The following is a 17,528-nucleotide window of genomic DNA, read 5'->3' on the forward strand; positions in this document are numbered from 1 at the left end:
AACATATTTTGACTGTTTTGTTGGTAAAGTATTTTTATTTGCTTGGTACATTGTTGTAATATTTTTCAAATCGACCAAATCACGAAATTTAAGAACCCTGACCTTAATGAACAATGGATTAGATGGATCTCTAAAACCACTGTTGCTAATCACCCTTAAAGCCCTTTTCTGCAGAATAAACAAAGGTTGTATATAAGTTGTATATGTTGATCCCCAGATTTCTACACAATAAGTTAATATGGAAAATCACTGAATTGACAATGTTAATAAACCCTAACTATTACTGAATATTTTACTTATGCCAAACAGCAATGGCTTCGCTATTTTTCTTTTATGTAATTTATGTGTGGCTTCCAGAGTGGGCAGCGGTTCCTCTCCTCCTGCAACACATTACAGGAGGGGCTGCGGGTTTGACTGACAGCGAGTTTGACCAATAGCGATAAATGTGCTCCCGGGGCGTGCACCAATGGCGGCGTGCGGGGGCGGGGCTTGGGGGGTCGAAACCAGCGCGAGGATCCCAAAAATGACATCTCGGTTGAGGTGGAGCTAGGAGCGTCTGGGATACTGAGCGAAGGGAGGAAAAGAGCTGAGTTTGTGCTTGTGAGCGCTCAGAGAGCACTTAGGACGACCGTGCCGTGGACTCTGTGGACTCGCGTGGACATGTAGCGGGGTTTGACTCTGGAAGCTGGAGTTAGTTGATGTGAGAAGTCCAGCGGCTCACTGTGTTCGTCGCGGCCGCACCGAGCGCCGCTCCGCCTCCTGCCCGCCTGCCCTCTGCGGCGATGTGCGACCTGATGTCAGCCTCTCAGCCCGTCCAGAAAATGGGCAAAATGAAAAAGTTGAGGAGAACTTTATCCGAGAGTTTCAGGAGTATAGGTAAGAAGCTCTTCCCCCGTCTTCTTTTCAACCCTTTGTGTCAGAACTGTGAGCTGAGACTGAGGGGGAGAAACTAAAAACAAAAACCAAACATCATCTTGTAAACATCGTCTATAAAGTAAACCTGAAATTAGTTTAGAATTTAATTGGTTTGGTTTCAAAACCAAACTTTCTGGCTGGACCTTCTCTTTCTTTGGCATTAACATATCTTTGAACTGTTGTTTTTTTTTTTTTTTAGAGAATCACAGTCAGTGGAAATAAGTTTTATGCTTTATTGTGCTTCTTGGAAATGGTTCTTTTTATATGCTCTTTTATAGCCAAAATACATCAAATACAAAAGTTTTTAGTTGTCAGCTTGGATTTTTTTTATTGTATTATTCTGACATAGTTTTTTTTTTAATCATTAGTCGTCAAAGTTTTATTGCTCATAAAAACTAGATGGACACTCATTGAGGGCACATACTTTGGAGAAGGAATTATTACCTCTGCTGCCCAGCAGGAGGGGGAACATCCAGCATTTCTAATTTGGTCCTGTCAAGTCTTCTTGTGATGTCATAATGCCAGACTGTTTTAAGATAAATTACAGAAATAAATAAATAAAGGAGAGATTAAATTGAATTTTGTAAATGATGAGATAATGGAAGGTCATGAGGTTATATTGCTTAGTTTGCAGGTTAATCTCCCACTGGGGTTTGTGGCAAATTTTGTGCTCTAGCAGAGAGAGAGAGAGAGAGAGAGATGAGAGCATGAGTGGAGACTGATGTGGTGCTCAGGTGTCTTCCTCACAGGGATGTTGGTTTCTCCCTTTCTTGACACCAACCAAAATTTATTCAGTTCCCCTGATCCAGGAAGTATCACTTCTAGAATTCTTTCATATTTTTTCAGGTATCCTGATTGCAGAAAAAAAAAAACCACCACAGGACATAAGTCCTGCTTAAAAAAAAAACATGTAAAAGTTTGGAGCCAAAAACCCTCAAGTTGCATTTTCAAAAGAAATGCAGCTAAAGCAACTGTTATCTGCACCTTTGTGTTTATTCCAGACTGTCACAGATAAGGGCTGCTTTTCTTTTGCATGCACAACCTGCAGCACAGGGGGAAATGCAATAGTCTTTGCAGGGATGAGTGGCCTTTCAAGCGATTCCACTTCACAGTGATGCTGGAATGCATCTGATTTATTAAGAAGAAGGAAATTAACAAAGCTGAGAAATGATAAAGGAGTTAAGTTGATGGTGCAGCAGAAAAACGATTAGCATTGACTTCTGCTGTGCTGACACTCATCTCCTATCGGCCGTTTTCACTCTCATTCAAATCAGCACATGCGAGCATCGATAAAGCTCTTTGCTGCACAGACACTTAAACAAAGCACGTTCGGAGGACCAGCTTTATTGTTTATGACCTTGTAACATTGTTGGTCCAACCTGTCTAAATTTGATACAGAGGCAAAGATGCAAACCAGACATACCAAATGAACTGGATGCAGGCACAGAAACAATTTTTTTTTTTTTTTTTTTTTTAGTTTTTTTCTTATTTACCACTGAGGGGGATGCCTTGGAATTAAAAAAAAAACAAGAGGATGTATGCGCTAACTGCTCCCTAAAAATCTGCACAAAGTGATCTGGATCAATGAATCAAAGTGGTTTTCCATTAAAATCATCTGCCCATTGTGGGAATTGCAATACATTTTTTGTGCAAGCCAAACCTTTTTACATAAATGTTACAGTAAGATTATAATGACTACCTCATCAAGGTATAGTAAACCATCTGTTACCATACATGCACTCCACTAACCACTGTGCTTTTCACTGTTGGCCCCTCATTAGCGATAAACAATATTTATTTATTTTTTACCACGAACATGTTGCTTCCATACACTTTAAACACTTGCTTCGATTTCACATTGACTACTCTGCTGTTGTCCTCTTCCCATCATGCATTATACATCGCTCATCCGTCGTGATGCAACCACACCGTCTCACCCTGTGTGGCGATGCAGCATTAACGTTATGATCAACAGTGGCATTACAATGCTCTACCGAGCTCCCAGGTTGGTGCAGATTTGAGCTGTAATTCTGCATTGTGTGGCTTTTTTTTAACCTCTGTTCAAAATTCCACTCAAATTCAAGATTTGAATTGAAATTCAAGACTCTAATTTGATTCTGGATTTTGTCCACTGTGTGCAGAATTATTAGAGCTGTATTCCATGAAGATTAATTTTATTGTTGAACAAATACAGCGTTCTCAATCAGTCCAAAATGTTTAAATATCAAAACTGAATGATTAATAAAGGAAAAGTGAGTTCTGTCTTTCTCGGGGGAGTACGTAGACACAATTATTAGGCAGCTATTGGTGTGCAGAATTATTATACAAAAAATGAATAACTAAAAATTTCCCATCTCATTTTTTAGCGTAAGTATAACATATGAAAAACTCAAAATTCAAGAAACACTGACATTTCAAAAATATTCAGTGATCAATATAGCCTCTTCTTTTCAGTAACTGCCATGTAGATTTCCATCAATGGAGTCTCAGTCTTAATCTGTTGATCAACCTTTCGTCTGCAGCAGCAACCACATCCTCCAAATTCTGTTCAGAGAGGTGAATTGTTTTCCCTCACTGTAAATCTCACATTAAGAAGGGCCCACTGGTTCTCAATGGAGTTTAGGTCAGGTGAGGAAGGGCACCCTGTGGAGTACTTGGATGCATGTGGTTGAATCTAAGTCTAAAATCATGACCTTCTTGAATGATGGAGACTTTTTCTTGTCACTTCTTGAACAAATCATCTTTGAAAAAATGGCAGTAGCTTTTGGCAGTGTACGAGGTCTATTAGAAAAGTATCCGACCTTATTTTTTTCAAAAACCATATGGATTTGAATCACGTGTGATTACATCAGACATGCTTGAACCCTCGTGGGCCATGCAGAGTTTTTCACGCCTGTCGGTTACGTCATTCGCCTGTGGGCAGTCTTGAGTGAGAGTCGTCCACCCGCTCGTCGATTTTTTTCATTGTTTAGGAATGGCTCAGAGACTGTTGCTTTGTTTGATAAAAATTTTTTTCAAAACTGTAAGGCCCAACGGATGGACACCATTCAATAAATTCATCTGGTTTCGGTAAAAATTTTAACGGCTGATGAGAGATTTTGGTCTGGTAGTGTCGCTTTAAGGACGGTCCACGGCGCCTGACGGCGATCTGCACTTCGAGGCGGCAGCGTCTCGCCGTTTTCAAGTTGAAAACTTCACATTTCCAGGCTCTGTTGACGCAGTAAGTCGTCAGAGAACAGAGACCTTTCAGAAGCAGTCGGCATGAGGAGTTTATTCGGACCTTCCATTGTTAACGGTCATTTTGTAATGAAAGAACGTGCGGGCAGAGTTGCATGTCGGGCTGGACACGACCGCGGGGTGGTCGCGGTAGGGAAAACACCTCCGTTGGAAACCTTAATGGGCAAGTTGGAACATGCCCAAGCTGTTAAACAATTTCTCAGTTACTCACTTGTGAAAGCCATTAAAAGCCGCCTGAATTCTACAAATGTTTTCAACACGGAGGTGTTTTTTCCCTGTCGCGGCGCACACAGATTTGCGAGTCGTCACGGAAACGACTCGTGCGGAATTTTGCACGTACATCTTTCATTAAAAAAATGTCCTTAAACAGTGGATGTCCGCATAAATTCCTCATGTCGGCCTCTTCTGAATCTTCTCTGTTCTCTCACGATGTCCTGGGTGAATTAAGCCTTAAATTAGGATGTTTTCAGCTCTAAACAGGCCGACGACAGCGCCTGGAAGCGCTGCAGGACATCCCGCTCCGTGGGAAGTCCTTACACCGACAGAAACACCCCATAATCTCTTATCAGCCGTTAAACTTTTCACAGAAAACCAGCTTAATTTCTCGAATAGTGTCTACTCGAATATTCCTCACAGGTCCAGAAAAAATTTTGATAAAGCAACGCGCGCCGTCTCGAGCAGCGTGTGAAACAAAGGAATTCAGCCGAGAGGGCGGGACCACATCTCACTCAAGGCCTGCCCACAGGGAAATGACGTCACCGACACGCGTGAAAAAACTCACGCATGCGCACGAGGGTTCAAGCATGATTGGTGTAATCGCATGTCATTCAAATACATATAGTTAAAAAAATAAATAAAAGGGTCGGTTTATTATCTAAGAGACCTCGTATTTATTATTTTTTTAGCCCATTTTCAACCCACAAAGGTTCAGCTGTCTTATCCTTAATAATAGCAGCCCATACCAGTACCCCTCCTTCGCCTTGCTGGCATCTGACTGGAAGAGGTGCTTGTCCATTAAGGTGTCATCACACTGTGACTGATTGAGTTCACTGATGAATAACCAATTGAAATAAATTGTCCAGTGGCAAATTGTGCCGCCTTTGTCAGTATTCGATGGATTTGGGCCTTTGATGGATGGATGATGTCACATTTCCACTCTCAACACAAAGAGCCCCAGTTTCAAGACATATATGCGCGTTGGGGTTAACTACATTTGAGCAAGATTCGCCAAGGTCTGAACACAAATGTGGCTCGAATTTGGCTCCTTTGGGAATAATGACTTCATATTTCCTCACTATGTTCATACACTAACAGCATTTTCTCCACTGTACTGACGTTCAGTCTGCCCTTGGCTACATGAACCGCTGTGCTGCATGTTGCTGCATTGGGAACTGTCCTCTTTGCCCTCATGCTGAATTCCCATGCTGTGCTGGAGCTTTGGCCAATCAGAAGCCCAGTCTGAAGCATCGGACAACCACAGGATATCATTGTATTAAACAAGCATGCAGCCACCGTGGAAGCTCTTTGTCTGATGTCCACTCAAAGTTTTTTCCAATGGACTCACCGGACATCAGCTGAGAAGTAATGCATTTTATGAATGAGAAAAGTACTTGTACAGAACAAACGGACACAAACTAATATCAAAACTTCATATAGGTTAGTCATATGTTTCCTCAATTCATTATAGTGTGACAAGCACTTTAGTGATCCATTTTAGTGATCTCATTTCATCTATCCATAAAACCTCTAAAAAAAAATAAAATAAAATAATCTGTTTTCAGACTTGTCTGAGAGGAGGTAGGTTTTCTTCTGCTAAAACATTTTCCTCAGCTTTTGAATACTTATGATCACTGCCAGTGTTCTTTCCCATCATGCACTGCGCATTTCTAGCCCATTACAGCTGCCGTGATCATCACAACTCTCGTTGGATTTACTGCACCTAATTAGTGATTTTTCAGGCTTGTTGGTCATTTCTTCCCATGCATTGAATAGATTACTGCTAGTATTGATAAATTATGCTGTTATTTATTTCATTAATTAGCTGTAAATTATTGAGTCTGGGAAGTCTGGTGCCCACAGACCTCAGCAAGGGTTTCCAGCAGCATAGAATGTAACACTTGCCGGTCACTGTAACTGTTTGGCTGCTTTTTACCTTAAATCAGAAGAAGAAGAAAAAAAATGCTTTTTCCAAGCTATACCCGGAAGAGTTGTCAAGTATTCTTGCTGCCACTCCCGATCTGAGTCCTTGAATATTGAGTATCTGCTGATACTTGTATTTTCTTAGATATTACCCTTGCACAGAACAGTCTTAGCACACTGAAGTCAATCCTGTGTCTGTGCTTCACAGTTTAACAGCTCTGTAATGCATTTAGAAAAAATACAACCTTTAATCTAAGGGGAATCTTAATGTTTTTATGTGACATTTTTCTAAACAAAATAATGTAGTAAACAAATTATGTTTTTATGTATATATGGCTTCTATCAATTCCACTTAGTGCAGCATTGAAAATGCTACCTTATTGGACAGTAAGAAGTAAGATTGGGCAATTTGATGAGTCCGTTGTCCATTGAAAATGGGTGACAGACATGGCGATGTGAAACTACTGTTGTAATGCCCCCCCACCCTGCCAAACACAAATTCCATTGTCCCTGCTAAAACAAATATACAACCCCTGGCAAAAATTATGGAATCACCGGCCTCGGAGGATGTTCATTCACTTGTTTAATTTTGTAGAAAAAAAGCAGATCACAGACATGACACAAAACTAAAGTCATTTCAAATGGAAACTTTCTGGCTTTAAGAAACACTATAAGAAATCAGGAAAAAAAAATTGTGGCAGTCAGTAACGGTTACTTTTTTAGACCAAGCAGAGGGGAAAAAAAATATGGAATCACTCAATTCTAAGGAAAAAATTATGGAATCATGAAAAACAAAAGAACGCTCCAACACATCACTAGTATTTTGTTGCACCACCTCTGGCTTTTATAACAGCTTGCAGTCTCTGAGGCATGGACTTAATGAGTGACAAACAGTACTCTTCATCAATCTGGCTCCAACTTTCTCTGATTGCTGTTGCCAGATCAGCTTTGCAGGTTGGAGCCTTGTCATGGACCATTTTCTTCAACTTCCACCAAAGATTTTCAAGTGGATTAAGATCCAGACTATTTGCAGGCCATGACATTGACCCTATGTGTTTTTTTGCAAGGAATGTTTTCACAGTTTTTGCTCTATGGCAAGATGCATTATCATCTTGAAAAATTATTTCATCATCCCCAAACATCCTTTCAATTGAATGGGATAAGAAAGTGTCCAAATATCAACGTCCATTGTGCATTATTGATGATGTAATGACAGCCATCTCCCCAGTGCCTTTACCTGACATGCAGCCCCATATCATCAATGACTGTGGAAATTTACATGTTCTCTTCAGGCAGTCCTCTTTATAAATCTCATTGCAATGGTGCCAAACAAAACTTCCAGCATCATCACCTTGCCCAATGCAGATTCAAAATTCATCACTGAATATGACTTTCATCCAGTCATCCACAGTCCACGATTGCTTTTCCTTAGCCCATTGTAACCTTGTTTTTTTCTGTTTAGGTGTTAATGATGGCTTTTCATTTAGCTTTTCTGTATGTAAATCCCATTTCCTTTAGGCGGTTTCTTACAGTCGGTCACAGACGTTGACTCCAGTTTCCTCCATTCGTTCCTCATTTGTTTTGTTGTGCATTTTCGATTTTTGACGCTTTGATGTCTTCCTTGGCCTACCAGTATGTTTGCCTTAACAACCTTCCATGTTGTTTGTATTTGGTCCAGAGTTTAGACACAGCTGACTGTGAACAACCAACATTCTTTGCAACATTGCGTGATGATTTACCCTCTTTTAAGAGTTTGATAATCCTCTCCTTTGTTTCAATTGACATCTCTCGTGTTGGAGCCATGATTCATGTCAGTCCACTTGGTTGCAACAGCTCTCCAAGGTGTGATCACTCCTTTTTAGATGCAGACTAACAAGCAGATCTGATTTGATGCAGGTGGTTAGTTTTGGGGCTGAAATTTAAGGGTGATTCCATAATTTATTCCTCAGAATGAGTGAGTCCATATTTTTTTCTCTCTGCTTGGTCTAAAAAAGTAACGTTACTGACTGCCACAATTATTTTTCCTGATTTCTTGTAGTGTTTCTTAAAGCAGAAAGTTGCATTTGAAATGACTTTAGTTTGTGTCATGTCTGTGATCTGCTTTTTTTTCTACAAAATTAAACAACTGAATGAACATCCTCCGAGGCCGGTGATTCCATAATTATTGCCAGGGGTTGTATATTTCTTGGTTAGTCCAGTGTACCAAGAAGTGCTGGCAAAGTCAAAGTGACATTGAATGAGTGCCGATACTAGCCTTTTCTTGGTTATCAGGTCGACATTCCTCGCTTGTCTATATAAGAATTTCAATTTGGCATTTGAGTTACTAATGACATTTTCAGCCATGCCAGCTCCAGATTGATCAAGTTTTGGCACCCAGGTATTTCACCTGTGTTTGACAGTTCAATATATTGCCAGCACATTGCACCTGAATGGAATTACATTTGCAGAATTTATTTTTAGTCCCGAAAAGTATTGACTCCGTTTTGCCTAAATGTAAAGATAGCTTGTTATCAATCAGCCATTCTCTGATTGATTCAAGCTCTGAGGAGAGTATTTTCTCTATACCCTCGGCATCTTTGCCCGACACGATAAGGGTAATTCCTTCAAAAGTGGACCTTTACTCAAATTGGGGGGGTTCAGTCCCTTGCCCCTTAACTATGGCCCTGTACTCTGTGTAAGCCGGAGGAAACGGCTACAACGATGCATAATTTAATGTTTTTTAAAAGTGGCGCCATGCCTGTTGTTAGAATAATAATATTATGATTATATATTTTAATAATAACAGGGCAAGACTGACACTGACAGATACATATAAGATGCACTTTCATTGAGAAACACTTAATGAGTCAACTGATGAATGTAGAATATGTTGTTCCTGGGTTTGTTTTGATGTCCTATATGCTGATCACATAAATGTGTGATGTTACTCCCTTCCTGAATCAGCTGTGTCAGTCATTTTGCAGTGACGTCCCGCCACCACAAAATGTATATTGAGGAAACACGAATGTTAGAGTGACATGTATCCACACTACTGTTTTCAGGTTGTCAAGGAAAGATGTTTCTGTTTGTTAAAATCTCCCCTCCCCTCCAAAAAAGATGAAACTTTTCTTCTTCCCAGTTTCTTTAGGTAACACACAACACAAATGTGAATCACAACGTTTTACTCTCAAGAGGTGGGACAGAAACACTGGATAAATCTCTCTTCTGTTCCTTCTTGCATTCTAATGCACAGCTCACTCACAGTTCTCATTTTTTAAACAGTTTTCTCTGTGTTGTGAGACAGCAGTATGAGGTTGTAAATGTTGCCTGGAAATCTGTCAAACTGTGTGTGTGTGTGGGGGGGGGGGGGGGGGTGTGTGTGTGTCGACCTGATAACCAAGAAAAGGCTAGTATTGGCACTCATTCAATGTCACTTTGACTTTGCCAGCACTTCTTGGTACACTGGACTAACCAAGAAATATACAACCCCTGGCAATAATTATGGAATCACCGGCCTCGGAGGATGTTCATTCAGTTGTTTAATTTTGTCATATATATATATATATATATATATCAGTCATATATTCAGTCATATTCAGTGATGAATCTCGAATCTGCATTGGGCAAGGTGATGATGCTGGAACCTTTGTTTGGTGCCATTCCAATGAGATTTATAAAGATGACTGCCTGAAGAGAACATGTAAATTTCCACAGTCATTGATGATATGGGTAAAGGCACTGGGGAGATGGCTGTCATTACATCATCAATAAATGCACAAGTTTACGTTGATAATTTGGACACTGTTCTTATTCCATCAATTGAAAGGATGTTTGGGGATGATGAAATAATTTTTCAAGATGATAATGCATCTTGCCATAGAGCAAAAACTGTGAAAACATTCCTTGCAAAAAGACACATAGGGTCAATGTCATGGCCTGCAAATAGTCTGGATCTTAATCCATTTGAAAATCTTTGGAAGTTGAAGAAAATGGTCCATGACAAGGCTCCAACCTGCAAAGTTGATCTGGCAACAGCAATCAGAGAAAGTTGGAGCCAGATTGATAAAGAGTACTGTTTGTCACTCATTACGTCCATGCCTCAGAGACTGCAAGCTGTTGTAAAAGCCAGAGGTGGTGGAACAAAATACTAGTGATGTGTTGGAGCGTTCTTTTGTTTTTCATAATTCCATAATTTTTTCCTCAGAATTGAGTGATTCCATATTTTTTTTTTCCCTCTGCTTGGTCTAAAAAAGTAACCGTTACTGACTGCCACAATTTTTTTTTCCTGATTTCTTATAATGTTTCTTAAAGCCAGAAAGTTTCCATATGAAATGACTTTAGTTTTGTGTCATGTCTGTGATCTGCTTTTTTTCTACAAAATTAAACAACTGGATGAACATCCTCCGAGGCCGGTGATTCCATAATTTTTGCCAGGGGTTGTATATTTTTTATGATTGCTAAATTGCATGTAAAATGCCAGAAGTCTGTGGGGAAATATCATAATTTACCACACTGCAAAGTGAAGCATCTTTCAGATTACTTGCTTTGGCAACAAGGCAAACTCCAAAATTCAAAGACAATTATTTTTTTTAATGACAGAAACACTGGAAAATATTAAATTGTTACATTAGGTAAACCTGTCCCATAAAACGTTAGCATTTTTGCCTGTTGAATTAAATTATAATAGTCAGTTAATTGACAGAAAGATAATAATTGTTATTTCAGTTGTAGATCACTTTTGTTGTACCACATTTATAATGCTTTAATAGTTACTTTATTTGTGCTGTTGAGCCAGTGGTACTGTGTTTGCACTTTGTTACGGTTTGCTTCTGATCTAGTCCTTTCTGTGTGGCGTTCTCTCTGGGTGCTCTGGCCTCCTCACACATCCAAAACTATGCAGATGTAGACTATGTAGACATCTCGCACAATGACTGTTGGGCCCCCATCACCCTTAATTGGAATATGTGGTTTTCAGTGGTGGATGGATGCTGGTGAGGCTTGTGTGCCACACTGCAAATTAGGGCAGAAACAGTTTAACGAGTAATTCGATTACAAAAAATGTTTGGGGGAATTCTTTGCCTTGAGGCTTTATCTATCTATCTATCTATCTATCTATCTATCTATCTATCTATCTATCTATCTATCTATCTATCTATCTATCTATCTATCTATCTATCTATCTGTCTATCTGTCTATCTGTCTGTCTGTCTGTCTGTCTGTCTGTCTGTCATGGTAGGGGTGGTGGTTAATGCACCTGGTTTCAGTTCAGAAGGCTCCGGGTTCAAATCCCACCCCTACCACATTTCACCATGTAATGTGAAGGTGCGTCAGGAAGGGCATCCGGCGTAAAACCTGTGCCAATTCAACATGCAGATCCACCTCGAATTTGCTGTGGCGACCCCGAGTGCAAACAAGGGAGCAGCCGAAGGGACTTACTTACTATAAAATGAATGATATTGACATTCTATATATGATATAATTTTCTCTTATATATAGCTCATATTGATATTATATATACCAGGGGTGGGCAACCTGTTCCAGAAAGAGCCATGAGGGTGCAGGTTTTCTTTGCAGCCACTGACTCCACCAGGTGATTTCACTGATTAACTGATTCCATCTGCTCAAAGTGATATTAATCAGTAAAATCACCTGGTGGAGTCAGTGGCTGCAAAGAAAACCTGCACCCTCATGGCTCTTTCTGGAACAGGTTGCCCACCCCTGATATATACACTCAACAAAATTATAAACGCAACACTTTTGGTTTTGCTCCCATTTTGTATGAGATGAATTCAAAGATCTAAAACCTTTTCCACATACATAATATCACCATTTCCCTCAAATATTGTTCACAAATCAGTCTAAATCTGTGATAGTGAGCACTTCTCCTTTGCTGAGATAATCCATCCCACCTCACAGGTGTCCCATACCAAGATGCTGATTAAACACCATGATTAGTGCACAGGTGTGCCTTAGACTGCCCACAATAAAAGGCCACTCTGAAAGGTGCAGTTTTATCACACAGCACAATGCCACAGATGTTGCAAGATTTGAGGGAGCATGCAGTTGGCATGCTGACAGCAGGAATGTCAACCAGAGCTGTTGCTCGTGTACTGAATGTTCATTTCTCTACCATAAGCCATCTCCAAAGGCGTTTCAGAGAATTTGGCAGTACATCCAGCCAGCCTCACAACCGCAGACCACATGTAACCACACCAGCCCAGGACCTCCACATCCAGCATGTTCACCTCCAAGATCGTCTGAGACCAGCCACTCGGACAGCTGCTGAAACAATTGGTTTGCCTAACCAAAGAATTTCTGCACAAACTGTCAGAAACCGTTTCAGGGAAGCTCATCTGCATGCTCATTGTCCTCATCGGGGTCTCGACCTGACTCCCGTTCGTCGTCGTAACCGACCTGAGTGGGCAAATGCTCACATTCGCTGAAGTTTGGCACGTTGGAGAGGTGTTCTCTTCACGGATGAATCCCGGTTCACACTGTCCAGGGCAGATGGCAGACAGCGTGTGTGGCGTCGTGTGGGTGAGCGGTTTTCTGATGTCAGTGTTGTGGATCGAGTGGCCCATGGTGGTGGTGGGGTTATGGTATGGGCAGGCGTCTGTTATGGACGAAGAACACGTGCATTTTATTGATGGCATTTTGAATGCACAGAGATACCGTGACGAGATCCTGAGGCCCATTGTTGTGCCATACATCCAAGAACATCACCTCATGTTGCAGCAGGGTAATGCACGGCCCCATGTTGCAAGGATCTGTACACAATTCTTGGAAGCTGAAAATGTCCCAGTTCTTGCATGGCCGGCATACTCACCGGACATGTCACCCATTGAGCATGTTAGGGATGCTCTGGACCGGCGTATACGACAGCGTGTACCAGTTCCTGCCAATATCCAGCAACTTCGCACAGCCATTGAAGAGGAGTGGACCAACATTCCACAGGCCACAATTGACAACCTGATCAACTCTATGCGAAGGAGATGTGTTGCACTGCATGAGGCAAATGGTGGTCACACCAGATACTGACTGGTATCCCCCCCCAATAAAACAAAACTGCACCTTTCAGAGTGGCCTTTTATTGTGGGCAGTCTAAGGCACACCTGTGCACTAATCATGGTGTCTAATCAGCATCTTGGTATGGCACACCTGTGAGGTGGGATGGATTATCTCAGCAAAGGAGAAGTGCTCACTATCACAGATTTAGACTGATTTGTGAACAAATCAGTCCAACCTTTTCCAACCTTTTTATTTTTTGCAAAAACCATATGGATTTGAATCACGTGTGATTGCATCAGCCAAGCTTGAACCTTCGCGCGCATGTGAGTTTTTTCACGCCTGTCGGTTGCATCATTCGCCTGTGAGCAGGCTTTGAGTGAGCACTGGTCTCCCCCCTCGTCGGATTTTCATTGTGAGGAAAATGTCTGAACGGCTGGAGCAGCGCTGCATCAAATTTTTCCTGAAACTGTGAGAGACAGCCAGGTGGACACCATTCGGAAAATTCAGATGGCTTTCAGGGACGATTTTATGGGCATCACACAGATTAAGGAGTGGTACAGCCGGTTTAAAGACTTTGCACAATGGCGGAGTGCGCGCCACGCTCCGAGCGGCAATCAAAAGGCTAAAACGACCAGATCATTTCCAAACTGAATGCTGTGTTGATCCGGGACGTTGTCTGACTACCAGAGAAATGGCAGAAAAGGTGGACATAGCACGTTTCCGGCACATTCCACTGTTAAAGGAGATTTTGTCATGAAAACAGGAGCGGAGGAATTCGCCATGGAGCCGCTAATGGCGCGGAACGAATCTTCCGAATGGTGGAAGAGCTGGACATGTCCTGTGAGACTTCCAACACGGAGGTGCTTTTTGTTCTGCGCCATTACGCGGCTCCGTCCTGATGCGCGAATTCTGCCGCACGTCTTTCATTACAAAATCTCCTGTAACAGTGTAATGTGTCGAAAAAGTGCTATGTCCACCTCTCTTGCCATTTCTCTGGTAGTCAGACGACGTTCTGGATCAACACAGCCTTCACTTTGGAAATGATCTGGTCGTTTCAGCCTGTTGATGGCCGCTCTAAGCGCGGCGCGCCCTCAGCCGCTGTGGGCCGTCTTTAATCAGGTTGTAATGCTCCTTAATCTGCATGATGCCCATAAGATCTTCACCACTTGGCTGTCTCTCACAGTTTCTGAAAAAATTTTGATGCAGCAAAGCGGCAGTCACTCAGCCATTTTCCTGACAATGAAAATCCGCCGAGGGGGCCGGACCACTCCTCCCACAAAGCGTGCTCACAGGCGAATGACGCAACCCACAGGCGTGGAAAAAACTCACGCATACGCACGAAGGTTCAAGCTTGGCTGATGCAATCACACGTGATTCAAATCCATATGGTTTTTGCAAAAAAATAAAAAGGTTGGATAGTTTTCTAACAGACCTTGTATATGTATATATATCCTAATCATACATCGTCTCTTTAAATAACTAAAATAGTTGACTTTACTGCCACTATCTGCTTCTCTATCATATATTAGTGTGTATTTATGTATAATGTGTGTGTTTACAGTGTTTGCAAAATACCTGTCTGCAGTCTAAATGGACTGCATTTATATAGTTCTCTTCCATCTGCATCAGACGTTCAAAGTGCTTTACAATCAGTCAATCAGTCAAGTTTTATTTCTATAGCACTTTACAACATTTTTCACTTAACCAAAGTGCTTTCCAATAGCACCAGCTAGAGATAAAATAAAAAGAACAGTACGAAAAACACAATAAGAGCATCCAAAATAGAATAAAAATAGACAAAGTGTCAAAGCAATTATGTGCAAAAAGCTGCCCTGAACAAGTATGTTTTAACTTAGCTTTAAACAGAGGCAAGCTATTAATGGACCTCAGTTCAGGAGGTAATGCATTCCACAGCTTAGGACCTACTACTGCAAAAGAACGGTCACCCCATTGTTTGGACCTGGACCTGGGAACCTCCAGAAAGTTTTGGTCAGCAGACTGAAGTGCTCTGACAGGGTTGTGTTGTGTGTTGGGGGGGTTTGGCTGGACAAGGTTGGGTTGTTTTGTGTTTATTTTCCTTCCCAGGTGATTTGGGGCTGTTCTCTGAGGAAAATGTGCTGCAGAAGAGTCTCTCTCCTCTGTTACGATGATTGGCTGCACCTGTTGCATTCTCGTGCGGCTCTCTATCAGGACAATCCACGACACCTGTGATGTTCACGTGCAGATCTGAGGACTTCCAGCTGGTACCAATGTAGTGATGAAGAACTACATTTAAACCAGCAGTGAGTTGGATAAGATTGCCGGAGAATACGACCTTGTGACGACCGTGTGGGGACGCTGAGGGCCATTTCAGAGTCTGACATCGTGCCTGTGAAGGAGGACGAGGGTGAGAGGCAAACGTTGTCAGCACATGACAGAGGTGAATATTCTGAAAAGTTTATCCGTGAATGTAAATTGGCGTTTATACGCAGCTATAAGTAATTATTGGTGGAAATTGTTTGGTGTGCTCCTCACGGCAGTGGCTTGCGGATTAATGATCCTCCACTAGCTGTGAGCAGCAGCCTCTTTGAACTAAGTTTGAAACCAGACCTAAACGTGTAGCTGATAAGTTTGCCTCTAAACAATATTTCGTAGTAATAAGTGTTGAATAATCTCATCTCTGTTCCTCCTTCGCAGAGTACAGTCTGGGAAAGTCACCTGGGGGGGTGTTGGCGGAACTCCTGAGTCCTGAACATTCGGACTCCGACTGTTGAGATGCTGAGAGAGCGCGCCCCCTTTTCACCTCACCAGAACTTAATTATCAGTGTTGCCACAGTTACTTTGAAAAAGTAATCCAATTACTGATTACTCCTTGAAAAAGTAACTTAGTTACTTTACTGATTACTCAATTGTAAAAGTAACTAAGTTAGATTACTAGTTACTTTTTTAGTTACTTTCCCCAGCTGCCGACAACAACCCACGTCAACATGACAATGATACCTGTTTTGCCAAAACTCACTTTATAGTCACCCTTTCTTGACTTCAATGAAAACAAATACTTGTTTTATAAAAAGTAAAATAAAGACCTCTTTCTTGACCTCATATTTAACTGTTGACAGCACTGTAACAGTAAAACTTGCAATTTCAAACCTACATTGTTTATAAATGTAACTATTAAATTCTAACATTTTTCTAACATTTAAATTCTCTAAACATTTTACTTGTCGAAATTATTATTATTTTAAGCAGTATTAGTAGTTGTAGTAAAAAACGGCTTCAAAACTGTACCTTTAATCTAGGGGTGTTGTGGGGGAGGGGGGCACATCCTTGCCCCACGCCCCCATTCCATCTGGATTCGCCCCTGCTTTGGCGTTTGAGCACAAAGAATGGATAACATTTATTTATACAGAAAACAGGACCAGATTTACAGGTAAGAAAGTTTTATTGCGTTTTCACATCATGTGGTCCTCAGAAAGAGCGTTTAGGTGCATTTGAGTGGAAAATAGTGTTAGTTGTTGACGCGTTGCGGAGGATCAGCTGTTTTTAACGAGACGATACGGAGCAGCTCAGCTCAGAATTCTAAATAAAGGAGGAAAAAAAGTATAAAAATGTCTTTGTAAAGCTCAGTGCAGGTGTGCTGATCACCGCGCTTTAAGAGGCGACGACGAGTCGAGCAGCTGCAAAAAAACGCGGATGAAAAGCTCACAGCTCACTTAAAGTGGGCAGTTCAGTCGAACCCCGACCTCGTGCCCACGGACCAAGTTTAATGCTGCTATCGACCCACAATGAAAAATAATAGTAACGCACAGTGACATGGAGAAGTAACTTTAATCTGATTACTGATTTGGAAAGATTAACGCGTTAGATTACTCGTTACTAAAAAAAGTGGTCAGATTAGAGTAACGCGTTACCGGCATCACTGTTAATTATTTAGTATTTCATGTATAGCACAAAGGGAGAAAAATAAATGCGTTTTCTTTTTGGAACTGCTTCTGATTATTTCATGCTGGGTTCAGTCAGATACTGGACCGCTCTTCAATCCGCGTCTTATCCATAACAGGTTGTGTGTTTTTAACAAAGTGCAATGCCATTTACAGCTTTAAAAACAAACATTAACAGTTTAAAATCAACTCTAAAACGGACTGGAAGCCAGTGCAGGGAGTAAAGTACAGGAGTGATGTGGCTGTGCTTCCTGGTGTTGGTCAACAGGCGAGCAGCATCATTCTAGACCACTTGGAGTCGGTTTAGGGAGCCTTGAGTGATACCAACAT

At 41.4% G+C, this 17,528-nt stretch overlaps 1 protein-coding gene across 2 annotated transcripts in view; it reads left to right on the forward strand.

Annotated features, from left to right (window-relative positions):
- The first annotated feature begins 523 nt into the window (after positions 1–523).
- The window catches only part of cdk14 (cyclin-dependent kinase 14), a 715,009-nt gene continuing 698,004 nt past the window's right edge, over positions 524–17,528 (forward strand). The window contains exon 1 of one of the 2 annotated variants that reach the window (XM_034173976.1): positions 524–876. In XM_034173976.1, the coding sequence (XP_034029867.1) occupies positions 783–876 (94 nt within the window). In that variant the 5' untranslated portion in view covers positions 524–782. The remainder of the gene's footprint in view (positions 877–17,528) is intronic. The other variant, XM_034173975.1, reaches the window with a different exon arrangement.

This window comes from Thalassophryne amazonica, chromosome 7, assembly GCF_902500255.1.
Source record: "Thalassophryne amazonica chromosome 7, fThaAma1.1, whole genome shotgun sequence".
Classification (NCBI taxonomy): Eukaryota; Metazoa; Chordata; class Actinopteri; order Batrachoidiformes; family Batrachoididae; genus Thalassophryne; species Thalassophryne amazonica.